At 57.3% G+C, this 19,518-nt stretch overlaps 7 protein-coding genes across 7 annotated transcripts; 5 read left to right on the top strand and 2 right to left on the bottom strand.

The window, feature by feature from the left end:
* Positions 1-2,196: 2,196 nt before the first annotated feature.
* LTR77_007920 (uncharacterized protein) lies at positions 2,197-3,627 on the top strand (the record flags this gene model as incomplete). The annotated part of the gene is made up of 1 exon (XM_064805155.1): positions 2,197-3,627. The coding sequence occupies one exon, from the start codon at positions 2,197-2,199 to the stop codon at positions 3,625-3,627; it is 1,431 nt and encodes a 476-aa protein (XP_064656997.1).
* A 1,178-nt stretch (positions 3,628-4,805) lies between these two features.
* On the top strand, positions 4,806-5,746 carry LTR77_007919 (uncharacterized protein; the record flags this gene model as incomplete). Its single annotated transcript, XM_064805154.1, has 2 exons — positions 4,806-5,009; positions 5,063-5,746. 2 exons carry the CDS (start codon positions 4,806-4,808, stop codon positions 5,744-5,746), a joined length of 888 nt encoding a protein of 295 aa, XP_064656996.1.
* A 789-nt stretch (positions 5,747-6,535) lies between these two features.
* Positions 6,536-7,855, bottom strand: LTR77_007918 (uncharacterized protein; the record flags this gene model as incomplete). Its single annotated transcript, XM_064805153.1, has 2 exons — positions 6,536-7,123; positions 7,178-7,855. 2 exons carry the CDS (start codon positions 7,853-7,855, stop codon positions 6,536-6,538), a joined length of 1,266 nt encoding a protein of 421 aa, XP_064656995.1.
* Positions 7,856-9,081: 1,226 nt separating this feature from the next.
* NOG1 (Nucleolar GTP-binding protein 1) lies at positions 9,082-13,381 on the top strand (the record flags this gene model as incomplete). Its single annotated transcript, XM_064805152.1, has 2 exons — positions 9,082-11,016; positions 11,333-13,381. 2 exons carry the CDS (start codon positions 9,082-9,084, stop codon positions 13,379-13,381), a joined length of 3,984 nt encoding a protein of 1,327 aa, XP_064656994.1.
* Positions 13,382-13,756: 375 nt separating this feature from the next.
* LTR77_007916 (uncharacterized protein) lies at positions 13,757-14,961 on the bottom strand (the record flags this gene model as incomplete). Its single annotated transcript, XM_064805151.1, has 2 exons — positions 13,757-14,296; positions 14,677-14,961. The coding sequence occupies 2 exons, from the start codon at positions 14,959-14,961 to the stop codon at positions 13,757-13,759; spliced, it is 825 nt and encodes a 274-aa protein (XP_064656993.1).
* Positions 14,962-15,105: 144 nt separating this feature from the next.
* Positions 15,106-17,357, top strand: DDI1 (DNA damage-inducible protein 1; the record flags this gene model as incomplete). Its single annotated transcript, XM_064805150.1, has 3 exons — positions 15,106-15,173; positions 15,927-16,540; positions 16,591-17,357. The coding sequence occupies 3 exons, from the start codon at positions 15,106-15,108 to the stop codon at positions 17,355-17,357; spliced, it is 1,449 nt and encodes a 482-aa protein (XP_064656992.1).
* A 941-nt stretch (positions 17,358-18,298) lies between these two features.
* On the top strand, positions 18,299-19,258 carry LTR77_007914 (uncharacterized protein; the record flags this gene model as incomplete). The annotated part of the gene is made up of 3 exons (XM_064805149.1): positions 18,299-18,312; positions 18,441-18,959; positions 19,093-19,258. 3 exons carry the CDS (start codon positions 18,299-18,301, stop codon positions 19,256-19,258), a joined length of 699 nt encoding a protein of 232 aa, XP_064656991.1.
* Positions 19,259-19,518: the final 260 nt, after the last annotated feature.

Raw genomic sequence — 19,518 nt, 5'->3', positions numbered from 1 at the left:
GTGGTACTCTCCAAACCTCGCATGCCATCTCGTCGAGCCTGAGCTCACGACAAGCCAACTTCCCACTTGTTTGGCCGCTGCTGAAGATCGATCGTACAGAGTTGTCGACCGCGCCCGGTGAGTGCATACGTGTAGCAACGTCCATCGCTTTGTGACACGTTTCATGCATTCCCCCTTCGCCACCAGCAGGTGAATTCCGCTTCCGCCAGACCGCTGACGCAACCACAGGTTTCGATACTCTCACCACAACGACAGACGAACCGTCCAGCGGTGTTCAGTCGCGTTAGGGGGTGTACAGACCATTATCGTCGTGGAGTAAGGTCATCTTGAACTTCACTGCAAGGCCGAGAAGTCAATCTTTAGCTTCGAGACCGTCCGGCTAAATCTTGCGCTAGGAAGCACCGTCGACCTCTCACAGGGCGCAACGACACGGGCCGATGTGGCGCGCAGCAGAAACAACCCAGTCTACCAGGCACTGCAGCCAGTGCCAAGTCGGTCGCTACAGATCGCCGTCAATCAATCACGACAACGCCTGTGAATACTCGCTGGCAACGGCGAGAAGCCCATTCGACCTACCGAACGAAGCGTGGGCGCCGTTCAAACACCTCACAGTATCAAAGACATCACTTCATCCGACGATCGAAAAGAGCAGACAACGTCAACACTACGACCACCCACAACGATGGATCAAGGTGAGCTCCAACCAGCATCCCAGCAAGTTCTTCGCTTCTGCAGATTAGCCGCAGTGGTGCTCGCAGAGTACATAATGGCTTTACTGCTCCCAGTCAGCACTTCTCCGCACCGCCGTTGAAAGGCCGTGGGGTTGCATGAGCCGCGACGATTCTCGTGCTGCATATCGTCGGCTTTATAGCCCTGCTGTCCGCCAGCGTGTCGCGGCGACTGACGCTGCTGCTGGACGCTGTGCAACTTCGGGCGTCTGCTGCCTCCCCTTCGCGCTCTCTTATCCTTCACGCCTGCTGCTGTTGATTTGCCGTCTCAGTCGCCGACGTTGCGACGTCTTTCAGGCCGCACCGCTGACAAGACGCCGCAGACAGCTTGCTCTCATCTCAGCCGATTGTTGGATCCGACTATACTCTGTCGTCTCAGCACGATCCCTTCGCGGGACAGCAAGACGTCCATTCCTACACCGCTGGCGGTGCCTTCGATCGTACCCGGCGTGATGGGAACACGCCACAGTCTGGTTATACGCTGGCCGGAAGGAATTCCCAAGTAGCTCGATTTGGACCGGACTCTGGACTGGCGGCGGAGGTGAACAGGTACGTATCGCTGTTTTGACACTCATTGGTGGATTCTCTTCTTCTACTGGCCCTCGCACTGTTCTTACCGTCCGACTTCACCTCCGGTGTTGGTTCTGCTTGGGCAGGCTCTCGTTCACATGACAGTGGAGAGCTCCGACGCCATCCAGAATTAGAGCGTGACCAGCCGCGGCAGTGAGATCGAGCATTGAGGTCCAGCTTCCCGGCGAGCTCTGTCGATGCGCTGGGCTCCTGCACCTCATCACACGACGGCCACCGTGGCATGCGTCTTTCGATGACGGAAAACGAGCTGCCCTCACCGGAGGGTTACACGATATCCCGCAAAAACCCGCCCTTCACTCTCAGTCCTTTCTTCTTCGCAAAAGCTCGGGACAGTGTCCGGCTAACCTCCTGAGTTGCACAGCTTCCGGCCAACTTCAAACAGCTTATCTGATTCGAATTCGGGGTCGATCTCAGCCAGCCCGTCTTCAGGTGTGTCCAACAGTAACCCGTACCACGGGTATCAAACGACGGGTTACACCACCCTCCCAGATTTTGCGACAGGTTCGGTGTCACTGTCTCAACATTTTGCAACACCACAGGCCTTCTCTGCGAACCGGGGCTCACTCCTGTTAGTCATCCCCTCCCGTACGACGCAGTGCGACAACTCGTCGTCGACCACCTTGACTGACAGATATATCACAGCTCAGGAGACGCGACGTCTCTGTCTTATCATTCAACCGCGTATCCTCCGTTGCGTTCTCCAGTGCCTGGCATTGTCAATATCAATGACCGGCTCTCATACCCGGCGCATGCACAGACATACCTTACCAGGCCTCACTTCTCTCCTGCAGGCTACGGCTATCCAGATACTCCTCGCACGGTCGCTGCGCCCACCGGCTTGTCATTCGGGCCCGGCGGAAGTGGGTATCACTCGAGCATGGCGACTCCACAGAGCCCGTCGGCGCACAGTGCCATCGATCATAGCTGCAACTTCCCCTTTCCGAACCTAGAAGGATGCGCGACGGTCCAGAACGCCGCTGGCCAGAACATCACCTTCGACATCAACGCAAAGGTCGAAAAAGGCTTCTTCCAGGCGCAATGCGATAACAAGTGGACGTGCTACCGCCGAAACTACTTCGCGGTGACGTGCAGCTACACCATCACCCCGAACAATGATAAGTCCTCCCTCTACTACATCAAAGGCCAAGGACAATCCGACAAACGGATCAAAGCCATTGCGATGTGTGTAAAGGCCATGATCGACGGCAGCCAGGGGAAGAAGGTTGAGCTGATCCAACACACGCCCCGACGCGACGCGGGATCGAAGTGGGAAGTCAACTATGTGCATGTCGCTCCCTTGCCGACCGGACGGCCGGAGCATGGCATGCCGTCGCATGGAGGCTTCCATCACCCAACGATGACCTACCACCCCACCTGGCAGGGAGCTATGCCCGATCTTCCGTACCAGGCCATCGCCGGCCACGTGGACCCTTATTCCTCGCAGGGCCAGATTCTGAGCCAGAGCAGCACGAACGGCGGATACGGCAACGGCGGCTTGCACATGCCCATGCAAGGCCTGCCGACCAGCACCACCTTCGACCGGATCCAGTTCAAACAAGCGACCGCGAACAACGGAAAGCGCCGCGCTTCGCAGCAGTTCTTCCTTCTGGAGTGCCAGGTCCTGGCCGATGTGCGCGCGCGCGAGAGTGACCAGCCGGAATGGGTCAAGGTCGCCTGTCGGACCAGCGAAAAGATTGTCGTCCGCGGCCGCTCGCCGAGCCATTACTCGAACGAAGGCGCACCCAACCAGAGCGGTCGCAGCGCCGGCGGGAATAATGGCAACAGCTCGTACACGATGCACCACGGCCCATCGTACGGCCCATCGAATCCCGGAGGCTTCCGCGCTGCCAATAATGGATACCCATCCCGCGCCACCTATCCTTCCTCGTACGGCGGCGGGACACAGTACCCACTCGTATCGATGGAGTCTCCAGAGAGCCCCGGCAGCGTCGAGGGTGGTGCATCCGACGAAGCGCATCCGATCGATCTCGGAGCTCACGAAGTCGACCGTGCGGGCATCCCAGACCATCCGAGCTACTCCTACCACCCCTTCGCTCAGTACGATCCTGTCATCCCGAATGCAGGCCCGAACCTGCCACTGCCCAAGATCGAAAGCTCGGGCACCAGAGGCACCACGGAGCCGGCCAACTTCCAGGTCACGCACGGGCACGGTCTCGGGCTCTTCAACGAGTATCCGGAGGCGACGCCTGGTCCATCGTTCCGCGTGTACCCTAATGCGCCACGCTTCCAGGGCTTCGAGTCTTCGTCGGGCTTCTATCCTGAGTTCGGGCCTGCTCCGTTCGCCTAGGTCTCGGTGGATCGCCGTCGGGACGAGGACGTCACCACACTTGGCGGCTCAACATCAAAGCCAATGCAAACCAACACAAGACGGGCTGATCGCATACCAACCACACATACTATTGCATCAGTCTACCTCCCAGTCTGCAGCAGTCAGACTGCACTGTGCATGCTGGACGCCTCATGACGTGGCCATGAGGTGACAGCCCGCAGCGTCCGCGCTGTAATCACCCCAACCGACTTCGCCACCATTACGGACCTCCATGTCGACGAATGTCCCAAGCACTTCTCAGGCACTGCGCTCTGTTTAGTAGGCTGCTCATACGCACTCGCGCTTGCGGAACCCACATTCTGTCCCCCATCCGGATGCTCCGTGGAGACGACGATCCCTAGCACTTCTCAGACATTCAGCTTCTGTTTAGTAGGCTGCTCATACGCTCCCGCGCCTGTGGATCTCGCCTCCTCTCCTTCGCACGCTTCGTCGTTTCTCCACATTTCCTCTTCGCAACATTAGGGATACCTGGAGTCCACAGTGCGGTTTCACCCATTTCTTTTTCGGCCTCCACACCAGGACATGTTACCTAGACTCGGCATTGCATTTCTTTCTCATCGCGGACTTGACTTCTGGCGTCTAGGGTTCTGGTTAGAGAGGTACTCTTTGGTTGGGTTCTGGGACAGGGACCGGGACCGGATGGCTGGCTGGCACGACGGGACGGCCCCTGATGATTTGTACAATACCTTACCTTCGACGACTGACGACACGGCATGAATTATCTGACAGATCGTAAGATACCACGGCGGGCTTGAGCATCAGATGGCGTTTTATGAGCGTTCTTGTCTTTGCTTGGATGGCTGTGAGGAATGGGAAGGAGGAGGAGGCAACTAGGATGGATGAGATGTCGAATTGAGTAGGTAGCTGGGGTAGATAGTGAAGACCGCACCCAGTATGTATCTGTAGCGGGTAGATAGTTGATTATGAGGGCGGCATTTTCAACTTCGTCAAGAGTTTTCCAATGTGTCGATCCAGCAGCATTTTCATGTAGTTGCTATGCGTGAAGTGCGACACAAGCCTTCTGTTTGACTTCCCGGCTCCGTAACCTTGACGCATGCTCATGACTCGCTCCCACTTTATCACACCACCAACACAGCTACATCACCTCTGCCGGCTTGAGATCTGAGATCAATACAATGGCCAGCCAAAGCACAGTAGAAGCGTGGCTCACATGGGCCTTTTCGCCCTCGATATCAGCCATCTTGGTCACGCTTGTGATCAGTCTCCTCTCGCCCATACTGATCCATATCTACCTGTACCGTAAGGCGCAGTCGAAAGAATTACCCTCATTCCTGCTACTTGGGCCCAGTGGTGCTGGGAAAACTACCCTCCTCACGCTGGTACCAACACCACGATAAGCCTTGCAACCTGCCAAACACTGATCATATCGCAGTTCGCCAACGGCACCCCCTCCACCACCCATACCAGCCAAGAACCCCAAACCGCTCTCTGCCGCTTGCCCTCCACCGTCCGATCCTCAGAAGACCGCTACCGCTCCGAACACGATACCTCCTCGCGCTCCCAACCCCAGTTCCTCCTCGTCGACACCCCGGGCCACGGCAAACTCCGCCACCACGCCGTCACCTCGCTAACCTCCCCGGGGTCTCTAAAAGGCCTGATCTTCGTCGTCGACAGCGCGGCCACGAGCTCCTCGGCCGGCCTGACAGCAGCCGCAGAATACCTTTACGACATCCTGCTCATCCTCCAAAAACGCCACACCCATTCCAAAACCTCCAAAGACCCCACCGCACTCCCGGTGCTGATCGCAGCGAACAAACAAGACGTCTTCACCTCCCTCCCCACCGGGCTGGTCAAGAGCAAGCTCGAAGAGGAGATTGCCCGCGTGAGGCAGACGAGGAGTAAAGGCTTGCTGGATAGTGGGATTGGCATGGAAGATGCGAATGTGGGGGATGAGGAGGGGAATTGGTTGGGGGAGTATGGGGCGCGGGAATTTGGGTTTGGGCAGATGGAGGAGCATGGGGTGGATGTTCGGGTGGCAGGGGGGAATGTGAGGGGGGAGGGGGAGGGGGAGGGGAGGGTGGAGGAGTGGTGGGGGTGGGTGGGGGAGAATTTGTGAAGGGTGGAAGCAGAGTGGTTCTTCGGTGTGCTCGTCGGCCGGGGATGGAGCACTTGTCGACCAGGACTCTCCGCGCGCAGCCTTGGAAGACGTCCAACGACTCTCTCAGATCAGAGCAATCTGACTGCAACATACGACTTACAACCATACAAGGCATACCTAGGAGGCTTCGCCGGCTAACCCAGCACTCCTGCGGACGACTTTCTCCGAAGCTCAAGGCTTTCAGAACCCACGCATATCGCAGTGCCCGCCAGCAAGCTCTCTTATTAGGACCATTCCGACTTGATGAACGAGGTTCTCTGCTGCCTAAGTTGGGAAGAGGGCGTAAGCATGCTGCTGCAAGCACGCCGCTTAGGAACGATTGGTGTTCACTTTCGGCCGTCTCGACGAACTGCACATGGCCCCCTACCCGAGACTGGAAAGAGAGGTAGAGGCGGCGTTGTACCCTATTTCGTCAAGCCGAGATCTGGATAATTGGATGGCAGACTCGTCCTTCAGTTTGCGGAAGGCGCCCTCGATGGCCTCTGGCTCGGCAGGCGAGCCTTTACGACTTACATTTCACGTGTACCTGTAGTTATGAACTTACGAATTATGATCCAAAGCATACGTGTTCATTCGGCTCAAGCTGACGGAGAAGCGAGCCTGCCACTTACTCTCATGGTCTTTTCAATGTTCATGAGCTGATCATGGTCATACGTCACGTCGGCGTTCCATAATAATAGTTACATAGCTCTACGCCTACTCCCTCAGCGCCCGTACCAGACTGACGCTCGCATCCTGACTCGCACATCAACGCCAGTTAAACACCAGTCCGGTCGCCGGCGACGAAGCCGGCTCAAACAGCTCCGCCTCTACGTCCCTCTTCCTCTTGAACCCCTCCCCACAAATCCTCGCCCTCCGCTCCCTGAAATCACTATAAAACCACAACCAGTTCTTCTGATCCGCACAATCATCCCCATGACAATCCGGCATATTCTGCTCGGTGCTCGCCTGACTCGACCCGATCCACGGCTTCGGGTACGGCCAATCGCTGAAATGCAAAAACTTGGCCTCCTCGAGTATCCTATCCGATTCCCACTTCTCCTCGGTACTGCCGAGATATTTCGCGTGCTGGTCGGGTTGGGATTTGAACTCGCCGGTCAAGAGGTCGTATTTGCGGTGCGGGATGATGAAGCAGCTGCTGCCGTACAGGTCGTTGACGATCTCCATGTCGAAGTCGTTGTTGCCCCGTTCGGCGAAGGCGCGTTCGATGCGCGCGAATTCGAATTTGGAGGGTTCGATGAGGACGAGTTGGGAGGAGAGGAAGGGCTGGTCGAGCCAGTAGGCGCGGGGCATGCCGACGGGGGCTGAGGGGAGGAGGAAGAGTTCGTCCATGGGCTGTATATCACGTTAGTGCATGTTCGAGGGGGGTTTGTTAGGGTTAATACATACCTGCAGGACTGTCGCGTCCGAGTCAAGACTCAGGACCCGCTTGTACATCGTCTGGTTGAAGGCGAGCAGCTTCGTGAAGCTCTCTGCCCACGTCGGGTCGCCTGCCATCCGCTCCACTTGGATCGGCACCAGACGCACGTTGTACTCATCTCTTGCCTGCGCCAACAGCCTTCCATGGTTGGAATTGTCACCAACCGTCCAGTCCTCCGGATACATCATCATGTTCTCCGCCTTCGCCCTCAGCCGGGTCAACGACTCGAAGATCATGAGCGAGTTGCACAGGTAGTCCTCGTTGGTAACGTATTGACAGTATGCGTACTGCGACCAGTCGATGCCGTCTTTGGGTATAGGCTTGTCCAGCACCTCACTCCCCTCTGAGCTGCCCTCTTGGTCAGGTCCTTCCGGGAACCAACCACGCTGTTTCGCATACTGCTGGACCGGCGAGAACAGGTTGGCGAGCAGGAGGATGCTGGCAATCACCAGGAAGGTCCGCCAGAAGGCTTTCGAGTTTAGGCATTCTCTCGCGTTTTGGAAGAATGATCGCTTCGAGGGGTGGTTTCCCTCCTCCGACTCTCCCACTGGCGCGTACTTCCAACTTGACATGAGGCGGTCCATGTTCTGTAGCGGTAGAGCTTCGGAGACGGTCGATTTCCACTTTGCCAGGAAGTCCACGGGCATGGGTGGTTGTATAATTTATACGGCCAGCTGAGTTATTGGGTCATATGTGCTCTGACCCGTGTAGGAGTCGTGTAGAATTCGCGGCGGTTGCCTGGTGGTGTATATGCCGTCCAAATACTGCTCGAATGTTGTAGCCTTCAAGCGGAGGTTCGGGGATGTAGTCAGCTCTTTGGCCAAGAAGCAGACGAGGCAGACTTCAGGGTTGGACGTCGACACAAGTTCAGGTTGATGACAAGCAACCACTCCTGCTCTGCCACGTTCACGACTCCGTTACAGCTCACACGTGACTCTCTGGAGGATCGGAACAAGGACGGGAAGATGGCCCCCAAACTTGTTCATTCGGCTTGCATGACTTGGCAGTGCTTAGATTGCGATTCCTGAAACTCAGTGGATCTAGCAAAACGCCCACTGGCGGCGGTGGCAGATCGAGCGAGAAGGGCCGAAAGCGAACACGATGGGTACAAAGGCAACATCTCATCAGCGGTAGCAGAAGACGCTGACACCTTCCCTTCGGCCACGTTTGCGGACGAACAACACCTCCACCTCCAGCGGAAACAGCTGACAGAGAGTGTGGAGAAGTCCTCCGATTGCCCAAAATAAAACCTACCCTGCCTGGCCTGCGCGCGCTTAAGCAACCAGCAAGGTTGGGCGCTACGGGCCAGCTCCAGAGGACCATTTCCGGGGACCACCTTGTCCTCGTTGGCTGTGCATCCGGGCTAGAGCAGCATGATGAGGGACTCGACAGCGAAGAATAGCTCGAAATGCAGCCAACGACCGCAGCATAGCGAGCTTCCAAGTTGAGCAGCAATGCAGCATGGTATGTTACGCGAAACGAGGCTTTGACGGCGGGCGCCGCAAGCTCTCTCGTGGTGTCGATAGCCCACGAGCTTGACCACAACCGGCCCCCAAATACCTTCTTGTAAGGCTCGCACGGGCACACGTTCGCTATCACCAGCCGCAGGCTAGGCGAGTAGGATGAGTAGCGTTTCATGAAACCGTCGCCCACGATCTCTTCTGTCTTCCTACTCTTTCTTGTGTGTGTTGGTGCGCGCACGACCCTGAAAGACACATCCTACGCTCGCTTGAACGCCTTCTTTGCTTTTCTTCCACCTGGACTTGCGATCTGATTGAAGCGTTGATTATCGTTGTACTCTAGCATACACACGAGCAGGAAGGGTTCCTGCGCGAACAGCAGCCGGGCTGCGACGCTACACCTCATCGCGACCATGTCGAGCCGGCGGACACCTACAACACTTGCGCCTCTACTAGCGATCTGCTTATGGGCATGGAGGACAACAGCATTCGTCAACATACCCTTCTCGGACACATACTACGGGGTTGATGGGCCGTGGCAGGCGGTCTCGGTCAACGTGGGCGGATGGAACGACGGTACAGCCGATCGTTTACAATGGACGACAATGGACCTGATGCCGGGCGGATATTACAACTCTTTCGCGCTGGACAATTCGCTCTGCAGTCGCGGCGCTTCTGAAGACTGCGGCAAGGGAGGAACATGGGATGTCGACTCGTACACTCCGATTCAATACCATCCCGTCTGGGACTACACCAGGAGCTCCGGCCAATACATGTCCGGGACCATCTACACACAGAACTTAAACGTAAACGGAGATGACCAGTACACGGTCCCGAACGCCAGTGTGGCAGTGGCCAGTGTGGGCAACCAGACCTTACCCAGCGGAAACCAGATCGACATCGAGCTTGGCTTCTTCTCGCTGGGTGCTGATGACCCGTTGCAAGAGTTTACCACCCTTTCATCCGGTGTCAACGACTCGACGATCAATTTAAATCTCATGCCCGGCTACTTCAACTCGAAGAAGATCACAAAGTCAAGTTCCTTCAGCTTACACATTGGGTCTACGGCGTTCGACTACCCGGGATCGATGTATTTCGGCGGTTATGACAAGGGCAGGGCTATCGGACCGGGCACGACATGGGGCACGGACACCTACCCACCCTTGCAAGACATCATACTAGGCGTCGAGACTGGAGGCTCGCCGTTCCCGTTCGGGAAAAAGAGCGGTCTCCTGATATCGAATACGAGCACAAACGAGCCTATCCAGGTCCAGCCCGAGCCTGTGGTGCCATATCTCCACCTTCCGAAGCAGACGTGCGACAAACTTGCTGCACAGCTGCCCGTGACATTCGACTCGAGCGGCTACTACCTTTGGGATACTCAAGACCCGACGTACACAAACATCACCACTTCGGCGGCATACCTGGGCTTCGTCTTTCCGCCGGCAGCAGGAGGAACGGACGACGTCATCATCAAAGTGCCCTTCGCGCTTCTCGTGCTGAACTTGACGGTCGAAGCATCAGGACAATCTGGCAGCACGCCTTACTTCCCGTGCATGCCTTACGATCCAGATGGCGGCAACTGGCTTCTCGGACGCGCATTCCTCCAAGCTGCCTTATTCGGCAAGAACTACGGCAACGGCGTGTGGTTCCTCGCCCAAGCTCCCGGCCCAGGCTCATCGCGCGCGGGTCTCGGAGTCGAGCCCCACGACATCCAAGCCGGCGCGACCAACCTCGACTACTACCCCGACGACGGCCGCTTCGCCGACTCCTGGTCAAACTACTGGACCGTCCTCGAAGGCGACGACAGCTCCAGCGACAGCAGCGATGGCGGCAGCAGCAGCGGTGGCAGCTCCTCCTCGTCCTCTGACGACGACGACGATGACGGGCTCTCCACCGGCGCCCAAGCAGGTATCGGCGTCGGCGCAGCCGCAGTCGGCATCGCCCTCCTCGCCCTGCTCGCCTGGTTCTTCCTCCGCCGACGCAAAACGCGCAAAGACTCAGATTCCGGCCACGAGCAAACCCCCTTCACCGCGGCCCACTACAGCGACGACCCCAAAACGCACTCCGCGCCGCAGCAGCAATGGCACAGCCCGCAGCCCGAGCACCGACAGCCGGGCAGCGTGCACCATTCGCCGTACAACGAGCAGCCGCAGCCGCAGTACCCGAACCCGGGCCAGAACCAGGGTCCTTATCATCAATCGGCGTTCCGGGAGAATTATGTGCCGTATAAGCCGGAGCAGGGGCATGAGTTGAGTGAGCTGGGGGGCACGGCGCAGAATCCGGTGAATGAATTGCCGGGGCATGATCCGCAGGAGTTGGAGGCGCCGTATAAGCAGGAGCGGAGGGTATGATTGCGTTGATATTTCGTGCTGGGTCTTATAGCATTGCATTTGTTTGTAGCCATTTCAGTAGCGATTTATTCTGGATTCAGATATGATGAACTTTTGGGATCGTGCGAATCTTCCAACTGTGATTGAGCCGTTATCATGCCTCTACTCTGCGTAAGCCCAAGTGAAGATCAGTGTGCCTATCATACTATACGTCTGTGATGCTTGTTCTCCATGTGACAGCCGTCAAGATGTAAGACATCGCGATGGGACACCCAAAGGCGGTGAAGTCAGCTGTCGAAATCTTGGCAGCAGAAAAGTATTTTGCCTTCAGACAATCTTCAAGCCATCGAGGCGAAACTTCACACACCACTACACCCTCCACCACACCACCGCTACGATGAAGACCACCTGGAAGGACATCGCGCCGGTGCCGACCTCCCAAGAATTTCTCGACATCGTCCTCTCGCGCACCCAGCGCCGCCTCCCCACCCAAATCCGCTCCGGCTTCAAGATCACTCGTATCCGAGCCTTCTACATTCGCAAGGTCAAGTATACCTCTGAGACTTTCGCCGAGAAGCTATCCGCGATCCTCGACGGCTTCCCTCGACTGGCGGACATCCATCCGTTCCACAAAGATCTGCTCAACACGCTGTACGATGCCGACCACTTTCGCATAGCGCTTGGGCAGCTGAATACCGCGAAGGGTCTGATCGAGACGGTGGCGAGGGATTACATTCGGTTGTTGAAGTATGGACAGAGTTTGTTCCAGTGCAAGCAGCTCAAGCGCGCAGCGCTGGGACGAATGGCGACGATCTGCAAGAGGTTGAAAGATCCGCTGCTGTACCTGGAGCAGGTGCGGCAGCATCTTGGACGTCTGCCCGCGATCGATCCGAATACGCGGACGCTGCTGATCTGCGGGTATCCGAATGTGGGCAAGAGTTCGTTTTTGAAGAACATCTCGCGAGCGGATGTGGATGTGCAGCCATACGCTTTCACCACGAAGAGTCTGTTCGTGGGACATTTCGACTACAAGATGCTGCGGTTCCAGGCGATCGACACGCCGGGGATTCTGGACCATCCGCTAGAGGAGATGAATACGATTGAGATGCAGTCGATTACTGCTATTGCGCATTTGAGGAGTGCGATTATGTATTTCATGGATTTGAGCGAGCAGTGTGGGTATAGTGTGCAGGCGCAGATGGCGTTGTTTCAGAGCATCAAGCCGCTGTTCGCGAACAAGCTGGTATTCATCGTCATCAACAAGATCGATGTGATGCGACCTGAGGACCTGGATGCGGAGACGCAGGCGAAGTTGCAGGAGCTGTTGAACAGTGGCAATGTGGAGCTTCTACAGCTATCATGCACGACCTCCGAGGGTTTGATGAACGTGCGGAACGCGGCATGCGATCGTCTGATTGCAGAGAGGAACGCACAAAAGCTAAAGGCGGGCACCAATGCGACCGGCGAGCCTACTGGCAGATTGGGAGACGTTCTGCGGAGGATACATGTCGCGCAGCCGCTCGGTGGCGTGGTTCGAGAGTCGTACATACCAGAAGCAGCACTGAACAGGATGAAGTTCGACAAGGAGGACCCCAACCGACCGAAGCTCATGCGAGACATCGAGGAAGAGAACGGCGGGCCAGGGGTCTTCAACATCAACCTGAAGGACAACTACCTCCTCGAGAACGACGAATGGAAGAACGACAAAGTGCCGGAATACTACCTCGGCCGCAACGTCGCAGACTTCGTCGACCCAGAGATCGAAGCCAAGCTCGCTGCGCTGGAAGACGAAGAAGCGAGGTTAGAAGCAGAAGGGTTCTACGAAGGTGAAGAGGAAGACGAGCTCGAAGACGCCGACACGGCCGATATCCGCTACAAAGCAGACCTCATCCGGGAGAAGCGCGAGCTGATCAAGAACGAAAACCGCATGCGCAAGAGTCTGAAAAATCGCGCTGTCATTCCCCGAAGCAAGAAAGCCGTGGACCTGGAGAAAATGGAGCAAGGTCTTGCGAACGCCGGCTACGACACCTCCGCTATCAGCGCCCGTGCTCGCTCAGCTTCGCGCCCTCGCGGCCGCACCGCTGCTTCTGCCGCCGACACACCAGACGGCGACGCCATGGACGTGGACCAAACTCCCAAAGAGCGGCTGGCGCGCTCGATCTCTGTCGCTCGCGTGCGCAGCCAGTCGGCTGTCAATAGACGCGAAGACGGCGTGACGGACGAAGTGGCGAGGACGAAGGCGGATCGGTTGGCGAAGCTGGGGCAGAAGAAGATGAATCGGATGGCGAGGCAGGGAGAGGCGGATCGGCATACCACGGCGGCGAAGCCGAAGTGGTTGTTTGCGGGCAAGAGGGGGATTGGGAGCACGCGGAGTCGTTAGATGGATTGGTTTCGTGCGGTGTGGGCAGTGCGTTTTTGTTGTGGACACGTCTTGCTGCCAGACGTGTTGGGCGTTGCGGGTACTGGGCTTGATGTGTTACCTGAGGGTCTTCAGGTACGTCGAGCGAGCGTTCAAACCTATGTTACGATCATCATAGACGAGAAGGTCCATTCATATCGGCTTTCAACCATATGCAATAGACTTGAGACTTCAACTTTCGATTGCACGCTAAGGGCCACAGCTCGCGATCAACGTCGGTCAGTAACAACGTTCAAGTCCTCCTTGCGCGAGCCACTCCAGCTCCAAGGCACCCAGCTAGTCGACGGCGCAATGACGAGAACTCAAGCGACACAGCCTACTTTCCCATCTCCAAACTCACTCATCATCATCATCATCATCATCCTCCTCACTCTCATCACTCCCCTCTTTCAACTCCCGCACCATATCCACCCACCCCCCACCGCCAAAACTCGCCTCACTCTCCCCTTGCCGCACAAACCCCAACCCCTCATAAAACCCCACCATCCCCTCATGCGCCAGCAACGCCACCCGATCCCCAATCGCATGACTCTCCATCCGCTGCAAATACGCCTTCATCAGCGTGGTCCCCAGCCCCCGGCGCTGGTACTGCGGCAGCACGGCCAGCGACTGGATGCACACGGTGCGGCCGGCTTCGTTGTGTCCGACGCCGGAGAAGGAGGCGGGGTAGGTGGCGGGAATGGACATGTCGGCGTCGGTGACGGTGGGGTGGGTGGATTTGGTGGCGACGATGTGGGCGAGGAGGACGGCTTTGCGGGATGGGGCGCCGGAGTAGACGGGGGTGGCGGTCGAGGCGGTGGGGATGGAGGAGGGGTTGGAGGAGGAGGTGTAGAGGCCCATGCAGAGGGAGCCGCAGGTTTGGAGGCGGTATTGAAACTGTGAGGACGGATTTTTAGTAAGCGGTAGATGGGTTTGGGTGTGTTTCTGGCAGGGATGGGGGAGAGGGAGATTTGTGGTACGGATGAGCGGGGTTGTGTTGCTGCTTTGATGCCCGATGTAAGGTGGAATAGGAATGTGCAGGTAGCTGTGTTTCGTGTTGAAGGTGCTGCCCAACATGCTACAAACATTTCTCTTTTCCTGAAAGAAAGAAAGACATCACGTGCTGCTCGTTTGTGGGAGATGGGCATACGAGACACACCGGACTCTCCGAAAACAGAAGCCAGCGCATACACCGCGAAACCCGTACAACCGCCATGTCGCAGTGACAGACGCGCGACATTTGCCCTGCCTGAAGATGGAATGACGAATGGACTGACCTTTTCTCTCGTTGCGCGTTCGTTGGGAGGGAATGCCTCTTCCTCTAACCGTGTGCACGACTCGACGTCGGATATGGTGAGAGTCTGCGTGTAAGGGTGCAGTTCGTCGCGCTTGTCGTTGTTCTGCACCATCTGGCTGAACAACGAGCCCTGTGGCATGTCGTCCTCGGCGTCCATGGGTGCTCGTCGTTTTTGTCGTTCATCCATGTCCTCGGGCGACTTGGTTAATTCGGGCATATCGTTGAGTGCCTTTTCTTTGGCTACGGCTCCCAGGTCGCGCGGCATCGGGGGGTTCTGTGTGGAGGGTAGGATCGAATAATAATCCTAGTATGCGCTTTTCTTCTTCTGCCGCTCCGAATGGTCCAGGCCTTTGGTTCGACGTCACACCAGCAGCGCACGCACAATCAATGCCCCGCGAGCTTCGTCTGCATGGGGGTAGCGCTTGCAGGCGGATGTGTGCTGGCTGCTCGTCTTTTCTCCGACTTCAGCTCGAAGGAGTAGGCCTTGTGATGTGCTCCCACAGTGTCTTGCGTTCCAGAGGTTGAGTGTCCCACGGAGTCGGTGTTGAAGGCGACAGCGACATCCTGGGCTTCTCACTTTCACACTTTCACCCCGCCAAAGAGGGCTAGGCCGGAAGAGTGCATTTACGAGATGCGGACAGTTCGAAGTGCAGCAGCAGCAGTGACGAGGCGTAGACACTTGACAGCATTCACTTCTGCTTGACCGCTCTGTTCTGTAGCACACTCGATACCTGAGCCCACATTCACTTGAAGACGACTGCTCCAAGCGTCATGCATCGGACACGCAAGTGACTTCTGCCTCCCGCTCTTCCACCTTCCAGCGCCTTCGAAGCTAGTCAGGTAATCAGGAACAAGAGCAAGACCACTTCAAACACCAGCACTCCCTCTTGCGGCCCACTCTCAAACACCCCCAACGAGCACCGGCCGGCAACGTCGATGTGAGCAGCCAGACATTTCATCCTCTCCTTGACCCGCGTACCACCACGATCAGTCCGACATTCCTCTTTCACCTCGACTCCCCTTCCCCATCGAGCGACGTGCATCCTCGCCCTCTCGATCACGCAAGGCACAGGTCCTGCTCGCCGGACACGAGCCCACTGCCATCTGAGAGACACCCACCAACATGTGAGTACCAGCAACAGACCACCCGACCCGCTGGCGCGCTGGGTAGGACTCTGTGCAACGCTCCCTGGAACCCGCTGACCTCTCCCTCTTTGTTCGCGCCCGCAGGCCTCGCATCACCATCTCCATCATCGCGCCCAACCACGACCTCGACCAGCAGATATTAAGCTACGAGCTGCCCACCACCTTCACCCTCGCCGACCTCAAGGGCCTCGTCCACGACGACACCAAAGTTGAAGCCCCGTCACAACAGTACTACCTCAACAACACGCCCATAGCAGGGGACGAGAAGACGTTCGAGGAGGCCGGGATTAAAGATGGGGATATGCTAGCTATGCTCATGCGTCAACCTCAGCAAGAAAACAGCATGGGTTCGCAGCGGAGACAGCCGCAGCAGCAGGGGCAGAGGAGGACGGCGCCGCAGGGCCAGCAGGAGATTGAGACGGCGCGGTTGAGTATTTTGCAGAATCCGGCGGCCATGGCGCAGGTGCGGGAGCAGAGGCCGGTGTTGGCGGAGGCGATCAATGATCCGGCTCGCTTTAAGGAGGTGTGGTTGGAGATGATCAGGGAGGATGAGGACCGTGAGGGCGAGAGGCTGGAGCAGATGAGGTTGTTGAATGAGGATCCGTTCAATATCGATGCTCAGCGGAAGATTGAGGAGATGATCCGGCAGCAGTCGGTGCAGGAGAACTTGCAGTTTGCCTACGAGCACAACCCTGAGGGTATGTCTTGAATCCATCTACCACTGGCATTTGCTAACAACAACATTTAGTATTCGGCCGCGTAACCATGCTCTACGTCCCCGTCGAAGTCAACAAACACCCCGTCAAGGCCTTCGTCGACTCCGGCGCGCAAACGACCATCATGTCCCCCTCCTGCGCCGAAGCCTGCGGCATCATGCGCCTCATCGACAAGCGCTACTCCGGCGTCGCCAAAGGCGTCGGCACCGCACAGATCCTCGGCCGCGTGCACTCCGCCGACATCAAGATCGGCAACGCCACCATGTCCTGCTCGTTCACGGTGATGGAGGGCAAGGACGTGGATCTGTTGTTAGGGCTGGACATGCTGAAGCGCTTCCAGGCGGTGATCGATCTGAGGGTGAATAAGCTGGTGTTTGGGGACGGCAACGAGGTTAGCTTTCTGGGTGAAGCGGATATCCCAAAGTACTTTGAAGAAGCGCTCGCGAACGAACCCACCGTCGCCGGGCCCAACGGCACAGAAATCGGCACACAATCCGGCACCGTCCGCTCCGCCAGTAACTCCCAAGCGGGCGGCTCCTCCTCCGTCAAACCCGGCGCGTTCAAAGGCGCAGGCCAGACCCTCGGCGCATCATCTTCATCAAAACAGCCCGTATCAAACGGTCCGACTCCCGCATCCACACCCGCTGCGGCGCCGGGAGCGTCCGCGAAGCCCAGCCATCCGAAGGAAGCGGTGGATCAGCTCGTGAGTCTGGGGTTTACGCGACAGCAGGCGGTGGCGGCGCTGGATGCGTGTGAGGGGAATGTGGAGTATGCGGCTGGGCTGTTGTTTCAGGGGTGAAGATGTCCTCAACACAGGAAGTAGAGGAAAGGGATAGTTAGAAGAGGGGTGCGGTGCGGGGGAGGGGGTGGTGTGGGATCTTGATTGCTGCTGGAGATATTGCTGCGATACTCGTCGCAGCTGCTGGGTAGTGCAGGATGGCGACGGAAGTAGACGATGATGGCAGCGAAAGGAGATAGATGCGATCTTGACACTTGCTTAACTACTTGCATGAGCGCTGCCATGTGGCCGCAGCTCGGAGCGGAATATGCATTAGACACGATCATATAGCTTCAATTCATGTATACATAGCCTTCACCTCCCCTCAACTCCCATCCGCACCATACCCGTTAAGACACAACGGCCTCTTCGATGAACAGAACCAAAGCAAGACCATCTCACTTTCTCACTTGCGAGGCGCGTGGTACTCCCAGTCCCAGTACCACGGCACCCCGTCTCTGCCTCCAAACCCTAAATCCCCCATCCCCCACCACCGTTCCTCCCACTGGCTCCTCGCCGGCGAACTCAAATACTCGGTCGGCTTACCACCCCATCGCCGTGCGGTTCGTCAAGTCTTGCCTTCTGAACTCTACTGACTTTCTACCAGTGCGATGGGTGCTGCTGGCCTATGAGAGGGGGTTTGGGTCAGCGGTTTTCATGAGAGTTCAGGCGGAAAATCTGAGGATGGGGAGTTTAATGGTGGTATGGAGGGCGTAGGGAGAATCGAAGTGAATAAAAATGCTGGGGCCCCCCAGGTGGTTTTGGAGGTTCGTCAGTCAAGCGGAAGATCAAGCGGAAGATCAAGCAGAAGATCAAGCAACTGTTCGTTCGTTCATCCATCAGCCATCTGCTCGGTCAACTCGTTCACTGATCGATCAACCTACCGATCATCACCAACCCATCCATCAACACATCGACCAACTCTTCAACCAACCAGTCAATCAACCCGTCCATCAGCTACAATGGCGATCATCGGGTACGTCTAGTCCAACATGCAGGAGGGGTTCTCCGAGACGACTGGCAAAGCCGAAATGACTACGCAGTGCTCCGAGACCTCTTCAGCCTTGTCCCGGTCTTCGAGAACACCTGCTAACCCTCCAGCAGCGAGTCGTTCGAAAGCACCTCCACCATCCTCCCGGGCATCTTCTACGTCCAAGCCAAGGCCCTCTGCAAAGCCTTCCGCGCTACGGGAAGCAAAGACCTCTTCGCCGCCTTCCAGCGCCTGATCGAAGCCCTCCGCGTCGCAGAGGCCCTCAATCACCGGAACGCCGGCCCTTTCCGTCTGATCGACGTCGTCTTCGCTGGGTCCGTCGGACCCACGAGGACCACGGTCCGCGATGGTCGTGCCCTCGATTCGGACATCCGTCTGACTATGGGCTTGTTGACCGGCCCGAGTAACGGTGCGCCGGAGTGGGTGCGCGAAAAGGCGGGTGTGGTGTTGTTGCTGCGGAGGTCGCGGTCCATGCCCCCGCAGGAGCAGGAGGGTTCTCCGCCGGGCATCATTGGCGGCGGGCACCGCAACAGCACGGCTGGGATGTTGACCGAGGGCGAGGTCGAGGAGATGATTAGGGAGGAGGCTGCGGAGCAGAAGAGAGAAGTGCAGCGCGCGAATGGGTACCACGGGTACGTCAGAACTGGTGGTGGAAGGCTTCTCCAAGACGCGCGCATGTTCAAAGGACTGTGCGGCGCTCCGAGACATTTCTGTTCTTCTTTTGGCGGTCGAGACTTCTGCTGACTTTTCTTCTCGGCACTCTAGGTACCCGTTCACCCCGAAGTACCGCAGGGCTGCCGGCACGATGAAGGAGGCTTGGTGGAAGACCCCCGGGTTGGATGCGATGCCGTTGGAAGAGGTCTTCTCCATGCCGACGTCCGGGCGTACGGTGGCGAAGCGTGACTCGGGGATGGAATTCGACGAGGAATAAGAGGTAGCGAGGGGGTGGGAGCAGAAGGGAAGGGTGGATGCAACTCAGAGCTTGCAAGTTCAGGCGATGAAGAGGGATGTTTGACGGGAAGGGAGACTGTATACTTGTGCTCATGGTTTTCTGTATTTTGTGTGTACTTAGACTGTAAAATAAGATAGCTGCAAATGTACTGGAGGTGTACACCAAATGCTGTCCATCGTGAAAAGTGGTCAAGAATCGAGGTGTAGTCCGCTTCGGCTTCTTGTCGGTGTTTTCTACGA

The sequence above is a fragment of the Saxophila tyrrhenica genome (genome assembly GCF_035928015.1).
Source record: "Saxophila tyrrhenica strain CCFEE 5935 chromosome Unknown scaffold_12, whole genome shotgun sequence".
Lineage (NCBI taxonomy): Eukaryota > Fungi > Ascomycota > Dothideomycetes > Mycosphaerellales > Extremaceae > Saxophila > Saxophila tyrrhenica.
Note: the sequence above shows the minus strand (reverse complement) of the source record. Positions and strands in the feature narration are given on the sequence as shown.